Source organism: Motacilla alba, chromosome 3 (genome assembly GCF_015832195.1).
Source record: "Motacilla alba alba isolate MOTALB_02 chromosome 3, Motacilla_alba_V1.0_pri, whole genome shotgun sequence".
In the NCBI taxonomy this organism is placed as follows: Eukaryota; Metazoa; Chordata; class Aves; order Passeriformes; family Motacillidae; genus Motacilla; species Motacilla alba.
In genome coordinates this window covers 64,134,980-64,157,147 of record NC_052018.1, presented here as the reverse complement: position 1 = coordinate 64,157,147, position 22,168 = coordinate 64,134,980, and the positions used below count along the sequence as shown (strand labels likewise).

General features: G+C 41.0%; 1 protein-coding gene across 2 annotated transcripts; it reads right to left on the bottom strand.

The window, feature by feature from the left end:
* Nucleotides 1-855: 855 nt before the first annotated feature.
* IFNGR1 (interferon gamma receptor 1) lies at nt 856-20,486 on the bottom strand. Of its 2 annotated transcripts, none has more exons than XM_038132709.1 (7): nt 20,238-20,486; nt 13,177-13,291; nt 12,607-12,779; nt 11,278-11,426; nt 10,420-10,591; nt 9,273-9,388; nt 856-3,812 (listed from the first exon to the last, which is right to left on the bottom strand). In XM_038132709.1, the coding sequence occupies exons 1-7, from the start codon at nt 20,323-20,325 to the stop codon at nt 3,321-3,323; spliced, it is 1,305 nt and encodes a 434-aa protein (XP_037988637.1). In that variant the 5' UTR covers nt 20,326-20,486; the 3' UTR covers nt 856-3,320. The 2 variants fall into 2 exon arrangements, with proteins under 2 accessions (XP_037988637.1, XP_037988636.1); XM_038132708.1 differs by lacking the exon at nt 20,238-20,486 and adding an exon at nt 19,613-20,202.
* Between the last annotated feature and the right edge of the window lie 1,682 nt (nt 20,487-22,168).

Here is a 22,168-nt window from a genome sequence, read left to right as displayed (position 1 = left end):
AACACATCTTGGCTCACTGTGGCCTCACATTTTCACCTGGTCACAGCTAGTAAAAGAATCCCGTGCTTTGTGCACCCTTAAACTTCTATATTTCACAATGAGGAAAGCTCTAAGGTGGCCTGTGCAATTTAAACATCTAAACTATCCCTGTGCCACTAGGTATATATGCAGCACACAGAAAACAGACTGCAGGGATGGTGCTAGTTCAGTGGCTTCTCTATTTACAGCTCAGAAATTTTGATTTAAAAGTACATTTAACCTTGTTTTATTTCAAGAGCAGGTCTGTTGTATATATATGGGATACAGTAAAAAGCACTCATGCTGCTGTTCTTGATTTTCAGCTTCTAAAATAACACCGCCTTTCCAATACATGCGACTATCTGCCATGACAAATTTTCCCCATATGTTATGATATATTTTTGTGTCATTTCTTATTGATCTTAACATCACTGCTCTTAATGATATTCTAGCTCCTGGCTGGGTCCTTTTACTCACACTTGACTTCATGTGATTTGAAAGATTCAGAAGAATGTACAATGTAGTTGTATTGCAGGGATAAGAGACAAGAACCTGATACAGTCACTTAGTTTTAAAATGTGTCTATCTGCATTCCTCTTCCATTGTGCCAGCAAAGGAAAATCTCCCAGAACAATGAAACACAGCTCACACAAATCTAAGATGCTAAGTCTTAGTTCTAATAGCACCAGGGACCAGAGTTTCCTGATACACTGCTAAGAATGTAAACCTTATTTTTAAAAAAATTACATGCTTCTGACAGAATCTTAGTTTTGTGGTAGATACACCAAATCCAACAACTGACAGAGCTAATTCCTGACGTTCTTGGACAACATCAACTTTTTTTTTTACAAAACTGACAGAAGGAAAACAAGCTACCAAGTGCAAGGTTAAATATTCTGAGCAGTTGCAAAGAAAATACTCAGCAAACTGCCTGGTCAGAAACTTCTTCCCAAAAAACAAGACTAACTTTAGAGTTTCTAATGTTCTCTTTATCCCTTCAGAGCCAAGTTTAACTTCAACACTTCTCTGACATTTATAAATTCCTGAGTTATTTACTGCAATTCATATTCATCAACAAACCTCCAAACTCAGAAAGAAATTACATCAACTCCAATCTCTGCACAAGACACAGCTGCTTATCTACTTTGTAGACAGCCTGCTAGGAGCTTCAGTGATGAACCATATCACTACCTGGAAAGTCAGTTTAGTTGAAGTTTCAAGAGCAGTTAAGGCTGATTTTCAAACAGCCTTCTTGTAACACCAAGAGTGTTATTTTCTGTATCTCTGCCATGGGGAGACCTACACACTAGTGCATCCTGAGCAGTAAGTCACTAAGCACTGCCTTCTAGGAACTCAACCCAGAATATGACATTGAAAAAGTTGCTAGGGGGTCTCATTATCTTTGAATATAATGCAGAAACAAATCACAGCCAGCTAACAATTATTAACAATTATTATTAACAATTATTAACTAATTATTATGGCTTTCCATGACATCATAACTACAAAATTCACCTTGATTTGGCTTTTCCTTGATTTGGCTTTTCCTAAAATGATCAAAACCCTGGTAACCAATCTGTTACCTTCCTGTGAGTAGTGATGGGAAAAACAGCTCTTGTTTTTAAATCTTTTGTACCATTGTGGTCCATGACTGATATAGACAAGAACAGAAGCACTCTTGAAATTGCTGTAAAAGCTAAACTTCACCTTAAGAATACTCATGTCACTGAGAAATGTAAGGACAGAAGTACTATGACACTGGTTTTCCTTTAAAACCATCTGCTGTCACAGGCTAACAATTCTGATAATCCTATAGAAATGTCTTTTAAAACAAACCCACAATTTTGTGTAAATGCACCAACTTGTACCTGTGAAGTGTTCTTTCTTACTGACCTAAACTTCATTAATAATTGCTACAGACATTTCCTACAAATAGAAAATACCTGTCAAATCTTGATTAAAGTGAAATAAATGGATTGCATGGATTTCAATATGAAAAAATATATAAAAATATAAAATTCTTATTCCTCAGTTTTCAAAACTACACCTCTATGATACAAAATTCAGAAGGCTGTCAGGTGATAATAAAACTTAAAAAGTACAACTTAATCACACTATTTTTCTATTGTCTTGAGACATATTTTTAGAGGGTGATTTTACGTAGTTCCTGAGTTATGTTATTGAAACAGGGGAAATGGCAGTGATTTTCACTCTGCTAGAAAACATGCTTGGAAGAAGTTTCTATTCATTTCTATTTAGCGAATGTATTGTTCTAAAAGTTTAGGATAGAAGTGTCTCAGAAGAAACCAGGCTTTTGAATTTTGAGGACATTTTCTAAAGAATTTGTGCAACCACCCCATTAGACTTCTTTTTCTCACTGATGATCAGTCAGCTTGCTAACATCTTCTGCCAGAATGTGACATGGTTACTCATACCACTAAGTGATCCAAATGGGTGCTGCCGTACTGAAGTTAACAGCAAAGACTACAAATAACTGGTACTTTCACAGAATTGTTAGGGTTGGAAGGGAACCTTTGGAAATCATCCAGTCCAACTTCCTGGCAAGGCAGGGTCACCTAGAGTGGGTGACATAGGAATGAGTTCAGGTGGGCTTTGAAGATCTTCAGAGAGGGAGACTCCATGATCTCCTTGGGCAGCACTGTTCCAGTGCTCTGCCAACGCTCAATGCAAAAATCTTCTTCCTCATGTTAAAGTGCACTTCTTGTGTTCTTAGTTTATGGCCGTTACTTCTTACTTCTTTGACATGGAATCAAATTCTTAAGATATACAGGAAGATCTTATAGGCATAATCTTATTTAAAAGAAATAAGAGCATTTAATATAAAAATACTCTTCAGAAGAAAAAGATAAACAAGAGGATACCTCCCATAATGGTAAAATCTCTCAAACATTTCTTGCACGTGTCTATCATAATCAAGTGAAGGATTTCTTAAGCATGATGTTCAATGAACTAATTTTGAACAAGATCTGAAGCAGAAGTGAATAATGGTACAGCTGCTGTTTTATAGTCACTGGTATGATTTCTATAGAGTATTGTTTAAAAATACAACACTATCCAAATAGGAAATAATGAGTTGTATCATATATAAAAGCATTTTAAAAAGTGGTTATTATGAAATTTCCCCACACTTTTTATGCCATTTTCAGGTACTATTTTCCATTGTGTACTGATCAGAACAAGTGCAACTTGTAGATGCTCACAATTAAACCCAGACTTTCCATAAGCTTTAGTAATGCTGCTCTTTCTGAGTTGTGGTTAAGCACTTCAGCACTTCATCTTGGCTACTCAGTTGGCCTGTAAGCATTCACAGGCTGTTCTTCACCAACATCTATCATCAACATATCCAACGGAACATGAGGCTTGTCATAGCCGGAAAACTTGAAGCAGCTGCTTGGAATGACTGTTTGCTGTGTTTCTGTGGTAGGAATCTCTGGCCCTGAAGACTTACTGCATATATCCGTTTGGCTACTGTTAGAAATGAAGTAACTCTCTTTTACTTCACAATTTTGTTCATCAGCATCAACAGACACCTCCTCTGTGCTTTCCTGCACAGGCACCTCTTCTACTTTGGCTGGTGCCTCTGGGGAAGGGACAAAAGATTCTCCATCACAGGAATTCACAGGACTAACAGTTTGTTCTTTTGGCTCTATCTCCAGCAAGGTTACTTCACCATTCACTGGCAACTCCGGGGGGCCTGATATTACAGACATGTACTTCCCCTCTGATCTTGGTCCCATTAAGGCACCTGTGTTCAGGTTTCTCATCACACTGACCTAAATGGGGGAAAAAAAAAAACAACCAACTTTGAGTTTGAAAGTTAGAAAAATACGTTAAGTTAATAAAACAAATTTAACATCATTATTACCATTTCCAAAACAAAACTGCAAAATTAGGATCTGGCACAGTCACTGGCCTATGTCCATGAGTTTAACTGTTCCAGTAACACTTGTATGCAAGATCTCAAAAACGTTTACTTTGGGCAAGCATATTTGCAAGGATCAAATCCATTTCATGTCACTCACTACACTGTGAAGTTTCCAACACAGAGGAAAACAGCAAAAGAAAAAGACAATGTAACACTCTTCAGCTGGGGAAACCTTTCATACTCTATAGCTAATGAGTGTAACTTACAGCGCCTGTGATAATTTCTGGCACCTGTCCCAACCAGGAGGGAAGTGAACAACACACCCAGTAACTGCTTCTATGCTGAAGCCTCTCAACTTATTTCACAGAGCCACTAAACAGTCCCTCAATGCTGCAACAAACTTTCATGTTGCACTTTGAAATCCCTCCACAGGCTGATCACATGAATTCCTTCAATGGCCAGGCCCCAGCTTGTTTTAAACAATTACAATATGCCTTCAGGCTGCTTAGATTCTTTAGACATATTTTTAATGTTTTTTCAAGAGTACATACAAATGATAAACAAAGTAGGGGAAATTTGCAGCTATTTGATGGTGTTCCCTAAAGATAACAGAACGCCTAGGGAGAAAGAGTTAATAGTGTCCTTTCACAAATTTCATAATTCACTATGTATGTGTATCACTCAACATCAAGTATTACAGATCCACAAATTCAGATAGAGGCAAATCTGGAAGAAAGAGATGTATATAGGAGAAGGAAAAATGAAGTAAAATAGCATTAAGAAAAATTACTAACAGACACAAAGAACCTCCCAGTCTGTACTAGAGTAAGAATTGAGAGGGCCATCAAAATCAGATGATCCAATATGACCCTGCTTTTCAAGAGTCTTCTCTGATTAAAAGGTTGTGAGACTGTAGCTTTACAGTCATACCTTCCGAGCATGATGACTTCATTAGAAACTGCTTTCATCTCTCACTTCAGTCTGATTATCTTATCCCTCAGTAGCCCTGATACCTGTTGATGCTACTTTGTGGCTAAGGATGGATCAATAAAAGCATTACAATTTAGGAAAACCAACCAGCCAAACAACACCACAACAAGTCAAGCAAACACTCCCTGAAGAGCAGTTACTGGTCATCTAAGTTAGTTTTACAAACAGCTGTGTGAACATCGCTAAGGGTGAGGCAATCCCCTGGGGAATCAAGGGTTGCCACAAAAAAGTACATTCAGGTGGCTCCTGACACACTACAACTAGCTGCCACTCAACCATCAGTGTCTCTGGATCTTCATTTTCTGTTATGGAAACAGAATACTACATAAAGAATATTCAGAGTAATTTCCATGAGAATTCATGGAAACCACTCATTCAGAAGAAGCAGATGCTTAAAAGTTAGTTGCAAGTAACAGATTAAAATCAATAATGGGTAGATAATGAAAATGTTAAGAACACCATGAAGGATTAATATACTTTTTGAGAATCTCTTTATACAAGTATATTGGCTATATCTACAAAATATTGGGTACTTATGCTATACAACACTGATCTTGAAGGGACCAGCACCTGTAGTTTTTTGGGGTGGGAGTTAACAAACATCTGACTCCAATAATCACACAGCAAGTGACAAGAGAAGGTAATTCTCTGTGTAAGGTGGAATGCTTGAGGAATGTGAATTACAACAAAGTATTACAGAAACCATGGTCAAAAGCTGCATTTTCAGCTTTCCATCTCTCCCCATACCAGTACAGGCTAAACAGAATTTAAAAACAAAACCCAGTGAATTCCTGTTTCTGTCCTTTTAGAATTTTCACACAGCAATAAAAAAATCACAATCCTAAAATATATTAAGGGAGCACCTTGCATTCTATACAGGTCCAGCATTTCACAGTGAGTGCTGGCAATACTTTGAGACTGGGGATAAAATGCATATTCTCTGTTCAACTACATCCAAGACTTCTCAAAAAAAGGAAACCCATTTTTCTCTTGACAAGTTTCTGACCAAGGCAAGATGGTGCAAAGACACTCCTATTCCCATTCATGAAAGAAGGAAGCAATCAGAAGAAAAAACTCCCGTGTGTTTCCCGGTATCAAAGGTTTTTTAAAAGCCAGTGAGTCATGGCTACAAGACAATTTAGCAACCCATGCAGTTGTTTGTAGCTTCAAAGATAAGCATCAGTTTATTACAGTAACTGAATGCTTATTACAGTAACATTCAAAAGATCTTAAGTAACAAGGGTAATTATGATATGGTTGCTATTTGAAGAGAAGTATTTATTATAGGTAAGTTAATATTTTTCTTTTATTCACATTACCTAGCAAACTGACAGCCAGTGATGGGTATCAGCAGTATTTCCTGGCATATGCAGGTACTCACATAACTTCCTGTCTCCAATAACAGCACCTGAACTTTCAGGTCTTTCACTGTCTCAACAGACTAGTGAGACACACTGCTGAAAGGCAGGCTCAAGGACACAAATAACATATCCCAAGGAATCCATAACAGCTAAGGTAATTACCAATTATTTCTTAACTGCCTTTTCTAAAGATGTGTGCACCTATGAGTTCCAAGTAATTTTCAGGTGCACATTTCATGAAGGAGAGATTGAGAACTCCATTTCAAATCTTATTAGGATGATGGCAAAAATCTTTGTGGTCTTTGCATGGTTCCACAAAACATTAATACTATGTAAATATATAAAGAGAAGACTATGTTACTGCCCCCTAAAGATGCTCACAGGAGAAAAAAAAAAGTTTTTACAAAAGCAATGAAGCAGCTTCTCTCTTGTAAGATGACAACTATTTGTGGCAAGTGTCAGTCAATATTTACAGGAACAATTAGTTTCTCCACATCAAAAATATATGTTGCATAACCAAAGAGCAAAGCCTTGTCATTGCTGTCTGAACCAGAAAAACCACCAGAAGAAAACAGAAAAGTACGCTTAAGTAAGACTCAACTTTCACTTTTCCTAAGGTAGGAAATCTTGCCCAGCCTTTTAACAGATGGAAAAACTCCCTAGATGTTTTATTTTCAGACAAGCTCAGGTAAGGCACAATGATGATAACCTGTACAGAAAGAAATACCTAGTACATATTCAAAGGTCAGTGATAGCCTCCAACTGCCATTAAGTCTATAGAGATAATACCATATAATTAAACTTATTGTTCATATTAATTAATTTGTCCATCACTTTAAATGAACCATAAAATAATAAAAATAACCATAGCCATAAAATAATTATGCTTAAGTTATTAAGTGCTCATTTTACATTCCCACAGTATTCATGTCACCTATATTGACACTACCTCTACGAGCTCTACAACTTCTATTTATCATTAGAGTCGTCATTGGAAATGGACAGAAATACAGAATACCCTGATTTGGAAGGGACTGACAAGAATCAGTGTCTACTTCCTGACTCCACCTAGGGCAACCTAGGAGTTAAACCACACATCTCAGAGCATGGGCCAAATGCTTCTTGAATAGGATTTGGGCAGTGACCACTTCCCAGGGGAGCTTGTCTCAGTGCCTGATCACCTAGCTAACAATATTTATAAATAGTTAAAGGCTTTATTCAGCTCCTCGGCAATAAAAATGTGATGTAGCATGTGAACAATACTGTGGTACTGGAACCTAGGAACCATAAAGTAACATCTAGCCCAGTAAAATGAGGATATGGGCACACACATGAGTTTCTACAAGGAGCTCAAGTATGAAGTTGGAGCATGCATCAGGAAGCTCACAGCTGTTAAGGAGCACAAACTCTATTTGTGATATTCTGCTTCCTAATCCTTTAGATGAGATATCACAGTGCTACTGGAAAGCCGAAATAAATATGGATCCATTGAGAACAGCACTGTAATCCTGCACGAGCCATCGTTTGCTAGGATGAATGGTCTTCACAGAAATTACTGCTGTGTGTACATAGGACACAAAGTTACATATTCAGAGAAGTACACCCTGGTGTGAACATGACAAAAAGTCTTCAGTGTCTGCTTTGATATTGGGGCCTAGCTGGAGATGTCACAGAGGTTTCTCTCATCTGATTTTTTAAAGCCTACAGTGTGATAGGCTACCTCCAAACTAGTCCCCTGGCTCCATCACAGTCTGTGGAAACAGGAATTTTAAAAAACATTTTGTCTGACCAGAAGTGCATATAATTTCATAACAAGATTAATCACCTTGTGCTGAACAAGCTGATGGACTAGATCACTGCCTTACTACAAAGGGACCACCTCTGGCTTGGAAATCTCAATTTAGTCAGAGCAATCTTGCCTCCTGATATTCTATTCTAAAGAACACAAATTCCAGAGGAATCTTGGGCATTCACTATGGAGAGGTCATTTTAAAGGGTTTTGAAACTGAAGACCAGACCATGGAATCAAAGATTATTGCCTACTCTCTCTTATAAATGAGACCTCCTCTATCCACTGAGAAGACACCCTTGCTGCGATTTCTGTTTACTGCTGCCTCAGGTGGCAGCTCTTTGAAGTTGTGGTAGTTCATTTGTTGTGACTAACACCACACCAGGAGAAAATTACAACAGTAGTTCTTAGATACTCCACTCTGGCCTGACATGAAACCAAGGAGTGCTGCTGCTCTTTAAGGAACATCCATTCTGTTTCCTAATGACGGTTACAGGAAGTTTTTAAAACAGAGCAGCTGTTGACTTCTCTTCCCTGTGACTGCTCAGCGTGAGAAAAGACTTCCCCATGTCCTTCCTTCTTCCTACAGAACTATTACTCCCTCCCTTTACTCTGCACATTACTAAGAATATTGTAGCAATTAGCAGAATTGCCAATACTACCGTTTAATGAAGCAATCTCACAGCTCCTGTGACAGAACAAAGGGAAATAGGCACAAACTGAAACACACAGAATTTTTTTCTGAATGTAAGAAAAATTTTTTTCTGAATGTAAGGTTTAACATTGGAATAGATTGCCCACAGTAGCTGTGGAGTCCCCTTCCTTGCAGGTATTCAAAAGCCATCTGGATATGCTCATGGCTAACCTGCTCTTGTGCTTGAGAAAAAGGCTTTGGGTAGATGACCTCAAAAAGTATCTTCTCACGTCAGTGATTCTGTGTCTCTGCTTTGTGTCTCTGCTACTAGAGTGAACACAAACCTGCCTAGGTATGAACACACAGAGTTTTTAAGAACCAAGTTCTCAAACTAGACCAACTACTGCTACTTCAGTTAAAGAGAGACTGAAGTCTAGCCCTAAAAAACTAAGAGGCATCTGGTTGCAAAGGCTATCAGAATATTAGACTGGCATAAATTCTAAATATCTATGAGACCATGGTAAAAAAGCCAAAAAAACCCAACCAAAGAAACCCAAGAGATTGGCATAAACATACAGCAGTTACAGAACTTACCAAAGACTTCGGCAGCTGTATGTTGTTTTTCCTTAGTTTCTTGCAGCCACAATATACTGTCGGTATTACCGTCAAGATCCCAAAAACAACACACAGAATGATGACAGCATGCATACCTAAGAAGTTAAAGCAAAATCTACTAGGAATTTTGGAACAATAAGCCACTGCTGTATCATTTAGAATCATTTCAGAAACTGTAACAGCTCAGAATGCTTAGCTGTAATGTGTGAATTTGTCAATCTACTACCTTTTTTCACTCAGGAAAACTTAATCCATAAGACTTTTATGGTGTCAATAAAAATTAGAATGACAGAAGCTTTTCAGTTTATATAAACGTAATCACATTTTTATAGAAATAAAAGAATTTTGCACTTAATTTTTTGTTCCTTAGAGATGACAGATGGGGATAATGGGATTTGTACACCTTCTATGTGATAGCATATTAAGTGACATAACTACACAGAGTTTAAGTACAATAAAAGCAAAATATGGTATCTTCCAAAACACAGAATTGTTAATGATTACAGTAGGACTCCACTAGTCTGACTCTCTAATGCCCTTCTTCATCCAGCTGCTCCTGAGTGTTCAAGAAGACTGCTTCTATCTATTTTATCTCTTTGCTGAAATTACAGGCCATGATGAAGTACAAGCACAATGTTTCTAAGATGTTTAGCGATTAAAATTTGGGTCACTATTTGCCTTTTGTTCTCTTTAATTAAGAAAAAGTAGTATCTTAATTTAATGACCATAAGTTTATAGTTGTTTCCAGTTAAAATTATATACACATTACCCTCAGTGATGAGGCTGAGCAAAAAGCCAGTTGCTAGAACAGACAATGCCTATGAAAACCATATAGCTCAGTGAATGATCCATTTGTGATTTTTTAATTACACCAGTGCTCATGTGTTACATAAATAGGTTTTGTAATACTAACACAGGAAAAACACCCCCCAAAAAATTCAGGGTCACTTGAAAATAATACATGATTTGTAAAGGTCAGGACTGTCAAAGTGCATTTGGAATAGATTGACTAAGCTTTCCCTATTTTTTCTATTCTCCCAAAGGCACCCCAAGCATCAAATACTTGCTAGATCAGATCTATCTTCAGATTCAGTATGTTCTTAATATAGTATTTGAATCCTCTTACTCAATGTCTGCCTGAGAGGAACAGGAGTGCAAATTTCCTCTGATGGAGTGCTATACATCAGAGATTCAAAAATTCCTATTGCTGAAACACAGTAAGTGGAACTTTCAGGAAGAACTGGGATTTTGAGGCTACACTTATGCACTGTACAGTTGTCCTCATAGAGGTCTTCAGTCTGAAAAAAAAAAAGGAAAACATGTTATATCATTTGACTCAGCAGAACAATGTTACAGTACCTTCCACTACTTCCAAAAATGTTAAAACACTATTAGATGTGTTTCCCACATCACTCATATGCCTTGCAAAAGCTGTGTGACCATCAGGTTACTGGCTACCTTAAAATGTTATATTTGATCAGAGCATAGTATTTTCCAGCTAAAATTTTTGCTGTTCATAGTAGAGATTCACATTTATAAAACTTGCACCTGGATGCATATGAAAAGCTAACTCTAAGTAAACACACCTGTTGTAATTTTCCTCGCCTTCACCCTCCATGATTGCTATATAAACTGGTATAAATACCTTGAAAGGCAATTTTCTTAAGTGTAATGTCTCTTTAGACAAATGAGAGAAATGCAAAAGTTAAGTCACTAATGTTTTAGCATGTATGCAGATACAGCAGCATGTCATCCAGTAACACTTATCTTATGTACAGTTAATGCAATAATCTAATTTTTGTTGTCAGCACTCACTTGGACAACTAAAATACAGACCTTTCACTCACGTATCTCATTGTAATGCGCTCAGCACTTTAGGTGTTCAACTGCCTGTTAGCTCCATGCATCACAAATGCCTATCCTTTGTATAGGCATTTAAGGTAAACAAGTGGTTTTAATTTTAAATTTTATTTCTGGAACTTACCTCATTTTTACTATTCCGAACAGTCACCGAATAGGCAAGACTTAAATAAATGTCTTCAATACAAGAAAGAGGGAATACAGGATGGTGAATATCAATCAAGATTTCATCACCATGTCTCGAGATATTCAGTTTTGGCGGTCCTATTTGTCCTGCAACACATTGCACCATTGCTATTAGGCCAAAGCTTTTAACATAAAATATGGTATTTATTGCTAGCTTTCCAAAATTCATCAGAGATTTGAAAAGAATCACATCTTTATGTCCATGCTGTGAATATTGCACAGATGTGGTAAGATCTCTCTGTTGCTTAGAAGGAATGGAGGCATTTGGATAGATTAACTAACCAGCTTCTAAAATGGAAACAGATTGTCCATGATGAATTTCACTGTTAAGCAATTTCATTTTCCTAAACACATAAGGCCATAACAATTCAGCTGACAACAGAAAAATCTAACAGCAATTAAACATTTTGTCTCTTTTCTCCATACACAGCTACCAATTTTCTGGAAACTGTCCCACTGAGCATTACTACCAAGACTTGTGTCCTTTTGTCAAACTATAGAAACCAGCCTCTATTTCAAGTCATAGGACTGTTGAGTGGGAATGGAACCATAGCAGAAAGCAAAGAGGAACTCCACTCCTTCAGCTCCAGCAATGCAGAAATCCAGCTCTAGTTAAAGCATAGCCCAAGTCAGATAGAATCTCATGGACCAGCTTCTCCCTGAAAGCTGTATGTTGGGAACGGAGCAAGCAAGGTAAGAAGTCTCTCGGTTTTTCCTGACCCTCTTGCATTTCCTCTGCACTGCCCACGCAATGCCAGGGCCTGCCACACTGGACTGTAGACACAAAAGTTACTTTTACTAGTACTGATGTTAAAGTCTGATTTTTTCCAAAGGAAGGATTTACATGAAGAACTAGTAACTTAAGTTATCCAGTCAGAGCTTTTAGTACTACCTAGACACCCGAAGCTATCAGTACATGGCATTCTAGTGTCAAGCAATACACTGCTACTTCAGTGATGCCTAAAGGTCTGTGTTGTCTAGTGACAGTTTCCTACCCTAAACTGGTATCTGGAACATGGGAAGGATTCAGAGTGCACCATCAGCATCACCTTCTTGCCTTTAGACATTTTGAAACATACTCAGACACTCAGTAAGAGCTAGCAAGCACCATGAAGTTCCTACTCAGCAATCATCATGCTTCATTTCATCCTGGACTCCTGGCTTTAAAATATTCCCAAATGCAATACAGTAACAGAGCAAAAGGAGTAATTACTAACTCTCTAAATTTTTAGAAAAAATTACAAGGTTTAGTTTAGATACAACTTACCATGCCTTTGCAAAATAAACTCATTTGCCTCAACATATTCAGACTGTTGTGACCCAACAACAGCTTTAACTTTAAGCCAATGAGATGAATAAGGGTCACATATTTCCTCTGAGAGATCACAAAAATGAGCTGAAGTGTTCACACAGGTTGAGACCACCTTATAGTGACCTAAACTGTAAAACAGATGAAGTAATAATTAATACAATTTCAACAATTCTGTACAATGCACTGCCTGTAACAAAAAACTGTGAGGGTGGCCAGGATGTGTGAGGGCACAAATTGCCCAGGGAGGTTGTGGAGCCTCCTCCCCTAGGGATATTCAAAAGCCAACTGGACATAATCATGGATGACCTGCTCAAGCAAGGGGCTTGGACCAGATGACCTCCAGAGATGCCTGCCAAGCTCAACCATTCTATTACTTGACAAATTTTGCCTTAATTTACACTTGAGCAACCTTCACCCTACATGACTTCACTGTATAGAAACAAGAGAATTTACCATGGACTGACTACTTTTATGTGCTTCTAGAGAATATCAGGTATAGGAAATAATGAAATAGTAAGAACTTACTTGTAAGGCTTGATTTCCACAATAAAACGAGGAGTTTCAGACATAGATGGGTACTGCCAATGCAAGACTGTTTTGAAATTTTCAGATGTTACTACAATCCCCGTTGGTGAAGGCACTAGAATGAAGAGAACAATTGCACTTTGATAAACAGACCTTTGCAAACACAAGAACAGCCAAATGTACTTCCAAATTATTTGGAAAAGACAACATGCTAGACAGAAAACTCACAAATACTTCCCCCAAATGAGCTTGTCTGCCACCAGTACAAACACCTATGAGCCCTGCAAGCTAATTCATTACTCACCTCTCCTGCAGAAACAGCTTTTGTCCTCTTTGCAACATCAGATAACCCATGCCCACTGAAAGCAAGTCCCTCAGACACCCTGTATCAGGTCCATAAGCAGTGATGATTATACCCTCTATGTTGGTCTTTTAGAGATATAACAGCAAGACAGGTTTTAAGACTTTACTCATGTTAGAGGAGATTAGCCCAGTTCCTGTAGATTTCTCTTGCTGTTCAGAAATTGAATTGGAGTGGATGGGCTGGGAGATGGTACCAGAGCTGGAGTATCAAGGCCAAAATACAACAGGCCTCCTAGGGTCAGCCTGGATTCCCTATGAATTTCTAACAGTGATACTTCTACCACTCCAGCAGTCTCTTCAGTAAGCTGTGATGCCCAAAATAAACTACAAAGATTTGTAAGGAATTTGAACACTGAAGCTATAGCATGGTTCCATTTGAAGGAACACATTTGAAGTATACTTAGCAAACAACATCAGAGGTAATGTAGTAAAGCAATCCAAAAATAAAAAGCAACACTGATGGTTTCCCATGCGCAGCAAGTATCTGTCTCAAGCAGAAACCTCAAGAACGCTACCAAGGGAGCAGCTGCAGGGGAAGAAATACTACAGGATCCTGTAAATGTTGAAGGCTGCCACATGACACTCAGGAAGAGAAGAGAAATTAAGGTCACTCAACTGAATTTAACTGTTGCAACTCAGCTTTTCAATGTCTGGTCTGGCACCTCTAGTATTCTCAACGTGGCTTTTACAAAATGCTGAGGGAACTCATATTAGACCTGCCCTTGTTCACAAAGCAAGTACTACAACTTCACTCTGTGATATATTTAGGGAAAGTAAACAATTTTCACATCCTGAGAACAAGACCACAAAATAACACATTACTGAAAGTGATACGTAGAGGCTGAGATATGCTATTGACAACCACAAAGGTTTGATTTAATATAGGTCATTCTGCAAGCAATACTGTGGTTTGTTTTAATAAGAGTGGTATTTCAGTTATTGGAAGAAAAAGAACATAATCATCAAATTCACAACCACAAGAAAAAAAAAGGTGACAAGTTGACAGAAGAGGTGTCAAGCACACAGGCGAAAGCACGTAAATGTTACTTCAAATATACACTTTTAAGCCAGTGCAGCTAGCCTTACAAAATTTTAACTTTTGTGTACTATTACACAGAAAAAGTTGCTTAACATAAGAGGTTGATCCCAGAGCACTGATGGAGGTAGCAAATGCTACAGTAGGACCCCTCCATCATCTGCCTAAGGCTTGGGGGTGTCCGGGCTGACTAGTAGCTAGCAATGCACTGCCTAAAGCAAAACTTAATTCAATGAACTGGACGTTTCCGAGATGTAAGAATGAGACAGCCTTCAAAGCCTGATACTTGCATCTTGTGCAAGACTGAAATTCCTTCCCTCATTCTGGCATTATTGTGTACACAGAGGGATTTGTCACCACTGCTTACGCAAGCAGAATACAGCTGAAGTGCAAAAATGCACGTAATAGAATGTGCCTGATGAATCCACAACGCAGAGTTTGTGATACAGCTGAGACAACAGCGGCCCTAAAAGCCACAGAAGTTCATTCAAGTCATATGTGACTTATAAACATCATTTAGGCACTAAAATACAGACTGAAAGCACGAACTGAAAGCCTGAAAAGACAAACTGTGAAAAAATAACAACTAAAAGTGTATTTTCAAAGTTTGATCTGTTTTTAGATTTCCATTAAAAACAAACAAATCCTTATATTCCCGAAGTGACACATCATAGGAAGACACTTACAAGCCACTTTACCAGGCCAAGAAGGACAACAGTTTGAACTCTGCCACAGAGTCACGGTTAACTCATCATTTAAAGACAGACAGCTGCAACAGTAACCAGTCAGTCCCTTCTGGGCCCCCGACTGGGAGAAGTGTGCCTTCCTTGTGCCAGCTCTGTACTCTACCTACAGTTGCTTCAAGCTCACAGATTCACAGAATATTCTGAATTGGAAGGGACCCACAAGGATCACTGAATCCAAGTCTTATGAAAGTAGCTCACAGGGGGACCTGAGCTCACATATCCACTTAATTGCAGCCAGAAAGGGTAGCAGCTCTGATAACTGCACAAATGCAAAAAAAGTCACTCTCTGTAGCTTTTGCCACCCATGAAAATGAAGAAAAAGGAAAAAAGATCAGATATATTTGCACTAGCTTAGAATGTTTCTGCAGTACTCTGCAGCCATATGCATTGAAAAAAAAACCCAAATAGAAAAAAAGTTGGCAAAAAGGCAACCAATACTCTGAAAGACGGATTCAGAAGGCAGCAAGTCAATGCTAATGATGAAAATAACACATAAAAAGAATTTATTTCTAAAGGCTGCATTTCCTTCAATTTTTTTTTTCTGCGCAACTTGGGATTCAAATGGCTTGAGATAACAACAGACTTGACTGGGATGTGCCACACTAAATTTACAATTGTTAATGCTGTTTAGCTAGTAATGAGCAGGCTCCTGTGCCTTGCCTGGAGGCTCGCTTTCCTGACTATATATTCAAGTCCAGTGCTTATTGCTTTCACAGCTTGCAGTACTGCTTATCACCTCCCAGTAGTGTGTCTGGGAACACTCTAGTAACAGCCATGGTGATACACATGGGCTGGCAAGTGGCCAGGGTATTGCTGATCTCTGTGCTCTATCACACCCAGTACATAAAGTGGGGGGAAGAAGGAGGAAGCACGGGACATTTGGAGGGATGGTGTTTGTCTTTCCTTATCCATGATGGGGCCCTGCTCTCCTGGAGATGGCTGAACACCTGCCTGCCCATGGGAAGCAGTGGATTAATTCCTTGCTTTACTTATGTGCACAGCTTTTGCTTTCCCTATTAAACTGTCTTTATATCAATCCTTGAGTTCTGCAGCTTTTACCCTTCTGATTCTCTCCCCAGTCCTGCTGGTAATAGAGCAAACAAGCAGCTGCGCAGGGTTTGGTTAAACCTTGACAAAACGGTCCTCCTAATTATTTATATCCTCACTTCAGTCTGTTCTAAATCAAACAAAACTGGCCTGCACTAAAAGCAGAGTCCAGCCATTTGGGGGCTAGAGGAGAGTTAGGAGCTCTGCCCAGCACTGCAGGACTGAAACTGAGCAGGAAGAGGTCACTGCTCAGCACAGGCTGCAGAAGCACCAAGCACGTGCCTTGGGGAAGAACAGGAAATGTCTGTCAGAGCAGTGGTTCTGCCTTCTGCCACGTTCCCCTTCAAGGCAGCACACCTGGGTTAGCGTGGCCCCCTCACTGTGCACTTCTGGCAGGCCAGGCACTAAACAGGTCCTGCTCCCATCAGACTGCTGGAGGGAAGTTGCCTGTTGGGAGCCGGGGAGACTGGCAAGCACCCAGGAGCAAGGTAATGAAGAAATTTTGTACCTGCTAGCTGACTCTGGCTTTCTTTTAAGAGGCAGCAGCCACGAGGTGTATGTGAAAATGCTTGCATGCGCTTGCCTTAGCCAACTTTCATTTATGTCTCCAAAAGAAACCCAGGACATGCATTTCTCTTGTAATGCCACTCCCACACCTTGATGGTACTTCCTTAAAAAATTTACTGAAAACAAGCTTAAATTAATGCATGCAAAACAATTTATGCAGAAGGTTCCACTAGAAGTTCTTGAAAGACCTCAAAACCACAAAGGAATTAGTTTACAAATTAAATGAGTACCATGACTGGCATAAAATTTAAAGCTATTAATTTTTTAAATATTTACTGGAATGAACTTAAATGATTTCAAGTATCATGAATAAACATTATACACAGTAAATAGAGCATTTTTACAGCTTCTATTTACAACAGAATTTTATTTTCTAAGGGCTCAGAGGTTTGACATTGTTCTATGGAGTTTTTAAAACCATTGTTTATGATAAAAATCTCCACAAGGTTGTAAGCTGCACTAAAAGGAAGGGTAGACTGAGATCACCATCTTGAGAAAAACCACAGCAAGCTGCACAAGATGGACACTTAAAAAAACCAGATGTAGTAATACAAGCTAAATACTGTTTTATCTATTTTATGTGTTCGTCCCTTTTGTTATAGCTGAGAAATGTTGTAATGGATGATATCTAAATACAGCACTTTATACCATCTAATTTGTTTTTGTTTGCAGCTTGACAGTCAATCACTATGAATGTCAGTAATCTGAGTCATAAACAACAACTCAAGGCCACCATGATTATCACACACAACAGGAAGTCAGCTGCCTAAATGAACTAAACACATCCTTGGAAATGTGGCTTACAACGTGCAGTAAGCACCTGAACTGCTACCACAGCCTCTAAATCTTCTTCACCTTGACCACAGACCTTGTCTTCCACGATACTAAAATGCAGACTGAGAGTTCCCATGTAAGTGCCCAGCTCCACTGCGGAGTCAGAGGCCTGTCAATGCAGGCATACTGGGCACCTAGCTGCAGGAAATGCAGGTGTTTCAACTGTTGCTGGGTTATCTGGCTCCATTCCTTTTCTAAGGAAAACGGTGTCCTGCAATAGAAAATAACTGAACATTTCCTCATTACACACTCAGCCTCGATATATGTATTATACTACTGACACTTTGAAAGCCCTATAAGATTTAAGGGAAAAAAATAATCATACAACTGTTGCCACGGAAATTCTGGGCTCCTCAATACAAGAGAAACATGGAGCTTAGGAGCAGGTCTAGCAGAGAGCTACAAAACTGATCAAGGAATTGGGGCATCTCCATTATGAGGAAAGGCTGAGGGAGCTGGGCCTGTTTCATGAGGAGATGAACAAGATATAATATTTTTAAGTATCTGAAGGAGGAGTGAAACAAGACAGTTTCTCACTGGTGCCAAGCAACCCAACAACAGACAACGGGCAGAAACTAACACATAGAAGGCTCCACCATATCAACAATATAAGGAAGAACTTCTTTACTATGTGAGTGACCAAGCACTGGAATAGATTGCCCAGAAAGGCTGTGGAGTCTCCCTCACTGGAAATACTCAAGAACCATCAGGATGCTATCCTGTGCCATGGGCTCTAGGATGACCACGACTGAGCAGGAAAAGGTTGGACCAGATGACCCACTGTGGTCCCTTCCATCCTGACCCATTCTGCTATTCTGTATGTGACAGCATTATAAACATGGTTCAGACTTCCCTTTCTACCATAATTCTTCCCCTGTAGTTCAGCACATCTACTTGCATCAATATTATAACAAAGTAAGGACATGTCATTAGTCATTACATATAAAACCAGCATTTTCATTCAACTAATACACAGAATTGTCAATTAGAATTCCCTTCATGATGCCTTTGTTCATAAAAAAAAAAGGGTTTACTTATAGTGGCTGTGACCAAGCTGAGTGCAAGTCACCTAGAAAATACTGCTGGATTTTTCAAAACCTAACTTAAAAATACATTCTGCTCCTTTAAGCTGAGGGTTTGCTGCACTCACATGTAGAAAAATGAGCTCTCTGCTTCTAGGAAGCCTGTTATATGATCGACACCACAGCACTACTCTCTATGCTTACGGAGATAACAGTTGTGCTGGACTAGGCTGGATTACAGCAAGTTTGTTTGACAAGTGATTTATTGCTATTGTGTTTTTTACCCTAAAAATGCTTAATACAATGTAGACGTGGCCTATTTTACTAGTAATTAAAGCATGCCCATAAAAGAAACCAAGTCAGAGCAAAGAAGAAAATATTTAACATATCAAGCTATCTTACTGATCCAATGGGGAAAAAAAAAAGCTTCCCTGCAAAGTTTGCCAGTTATAATCAGACACTAAGTCAAACAAACTGGATATTCAAAATGCAAACGATTAATGGACAATAATGCAGGCAGGTTACTGTTTTTAGCATTGCTAGTCCATATCAGACAAAGTTAAGCAGACTTCCAAAGAATGGTGTGGCCCATGCTCAGGGGCAACCAAGTTCAGTCACTTCACCGGGGCATGGATCTGAACTCCAAGAAATCTCCATCTGCAGAACCCAAGGAGCCTGGGCACACACCCAGCTCTCAGTAGTCTCAACAAAAATTAAATGCATGTTCCCTTTTTACTATTAGACAGCATCCTCTGTTTTTAACCTGTTCCAGTTTAAAAAGAAAATAGTAAGCCTGACTTTATATTTTGTAATTTACTTGCCGTGCAAACAGAGACACAACGCTGTTCTCCGTTGGCAAGCCACTCCTCCCCAGGAGCGCTCGGCCAAAATGTGCGCCTCCCAAGCCGTGATCCCGACACCTTCTTTACACTCCCCAGTCCTGCGCTCCCCATTTCCGATCCGAATTTCCCAGTTTCTCCACTTCTTTGGACATATGAAGTCACAAAGCACAGCGGAGCAGGCCCGTCCGACGCGCACGCCGCTCTTGCTTTGCGTGCCAAAATGCGCGAACACCCGAAACAAGGCTGATGTCACCAGCGCGCCGCGGCGCGCCACCAGACGGCCTCCGGGGCCAGGCTGAACCGCGCACCCCGGAGAGCTCGGCCGGGGCCCCTCGGCGGGGCAGCAGGCACAGCCCCGGGGAGCGGGGCTCCTCCCGCCGCCGCCCGGCCGCTCGCACTGCCCCGCCGGCTCCCTGCGCCCGCAGCGGGCGGCGGCAGCGACGCGGGGCCGGCGGCGCCACCGGCGGCGCTCGGTCACGGAGGGTGTCGGGACAGGGCGCGGCGCGGCACGACCCGTGCCACCGCCCCTCAGGTGCCCCGTGCTGCCCATCAGCCGGTCGGCTGCCCGGGCCGCCCCATCCCCCCGTCTCGCCCCGCCCGTTACCTGCGGGCGGCTGCTCCCCCTGGGAAGCCGCGCTCCGGCGGCGCGCCAGCAGCGCCGCGACAGCCAGGAGGGACAGCGGCACCCTCATGGCGCCCGGCGGGGACCCAGCAGAGGCCGCCCCGCACACAGAGCCCCGCGGCGCTCCCACGCCTGCTCCCCGCACACAGAGCCCCGCGGCGCTCCAACGCCTGCTCCCCGCCCCGCTCCGCTGCGGCGCCTGCGCCGGGCAGGAAGGGGCGGGATGCCCGGCAATGATAGTGCGGGGGCGGGCGGCGGCCGGGAGGTCACAGCCGGGCAGCGCCCGGGGGGCGCCGGTGCACGGGGAGCCGCGGAAGCGCGGGTTGGCGGCGGCCCCGGCCCTGGCCCCGGCCCCCGCCCCCGGCCCCGCAATGAAGAGGATGTTGTGCTCCGCGGTGCCCGCGCTGGCTTTGTCAGTGCTCTGTTTGAAGTGCTGGTGCTGGACCGTGCCTGTCAGCCCAGCCGCTTGGAAAGCACCGTCCAGCTTGTCATGTTGTGACTTGTGCTCGCTCCCCGTTTCTTAAAAAACACGAGGTGTTCACCCTGTGGAGTGTTCTGGAAACAGAACTCATGCACGTAGAGGAATCCTAACTTACACTGGGAGGCTTTATACTTTCTTGGAAATAGCCTAAATGTATATGCATTTTTAAAAAATTGAAGTTTGCTGAGCAGGATGGAGACTGCAGTTTTTGCCATCTTGCTGTTCCTGTGTATCCCATCCAATATCCCAATGCCAGGTAATTCTGCACCTTAACCTTTCAAAGTCAAGGCCACCCTGGGCCAGATGAGTAGAAGGACACAGAAGAACCCTCTTCTGCTATGTGTCTCTGCAGATGTAATGAGAGTGTAGCAGCTATATATGCTGACAGTGATTTTGCAAATAGTGCTTTTTTCAGACCTTCATGGATCCTTGACATCCACAAGTCTTCTCAGGCTTTCAAGGAGACAAGCAGGAGGAAACAGCCATTGCCAGAGCCATTATGCTTCCCCTTTCCCATACCTCTCTTTGAAACAGTTCAGCTGCTCCCTCATCTTTATTTCCTGTCCCAAGCATTAGTTCACCCCCTAGGGAAAAGTGTGGAGAAGTTTATTTTCTTGCCATCTAATATCCACACTGGAAAAACTCGGGAGACAGCACAATTTGCAGTGTGGGAAGGAATGAGGAGCAGGAGAGAGGAGGTCACAAGCTAGCAATGGATGCTGAAGAAAGCATCTCTCCGTTACGGCCTCAGAAATCAGGTGTTCCCAGAGGTGATGAAGTGGTGCTGTGGGGTGTAGGACCAGTGTGGGATACAGAGCTAACATCTCCTCCCAGCTGTGCTGAGGTTGAAGAAATGGATAGTGAAACTACACTGACTTTGTGTAGCAAACAATCCTCATAGACTGACCTTTGTGCTTAATGCAGTGCAACAGCAATCTTTCTACAGCACGAGCACTTAACTGCCTTGACTGAAGTATTGAGCGCTCATTGGCACGTGGATTTCAGCTGCCTGAATTATGTCATGCTTCTACGGTATTTTCTGGCACATAATGACAGGATGAGAAGAAAATGGCCTCATATTGTGACAGAGGAAGTTTGGATTAGATATTAGGAAAAAAATTCGACATCAATGCAGCTGCCAAACATTTGAACACGACTTCCCAGGGAAGTGGTTGAGTCACTATCCTTGGATAAAAGAAGTGTATATGTTACACTTAGAGACAGGGTTTAGTTAGCAATGTTTCAGTAACAGATGGATTTGGTGGTAGTAACAGTTTTTTCCAACCTACATGATTTTGTGATTGAAATGATATTTTACACAAAACTGAGTAAGAAGAAGGCATCACCAGCCCTGGATAGAGTTCAGGTGTTCTGACAGTTGTACCAAAGACTGAGAGTGTACCTAAGGTGGCTGTCACATAAACAGAGCTTG

Bases quoted from the DNA above. Each gene is read 5' to 3' on its own strand.
- IFNGR1 (XM_038132708.1), bottom strand. From the start codon at position 20,183: ATGGGCAGCACGGGGCACCTGAGGGGCGGTGGCACGGGTCGTGCCGCG. The intron at 12,780-13,176 runs GTAAGTTCTTAC...TCTGTTTTACAG, and splicing joins GTGGAAATCAAGCCTTACAA to TTTAGGTCACTATAAGGTGG. The intron at 9,389-10,419 runs GTAAGAGGATTC...TTAACTTCTTAG, and splicing joins TCCTCTCAGGCAGACATTGA to GTATGCATGCTGTCATCATT.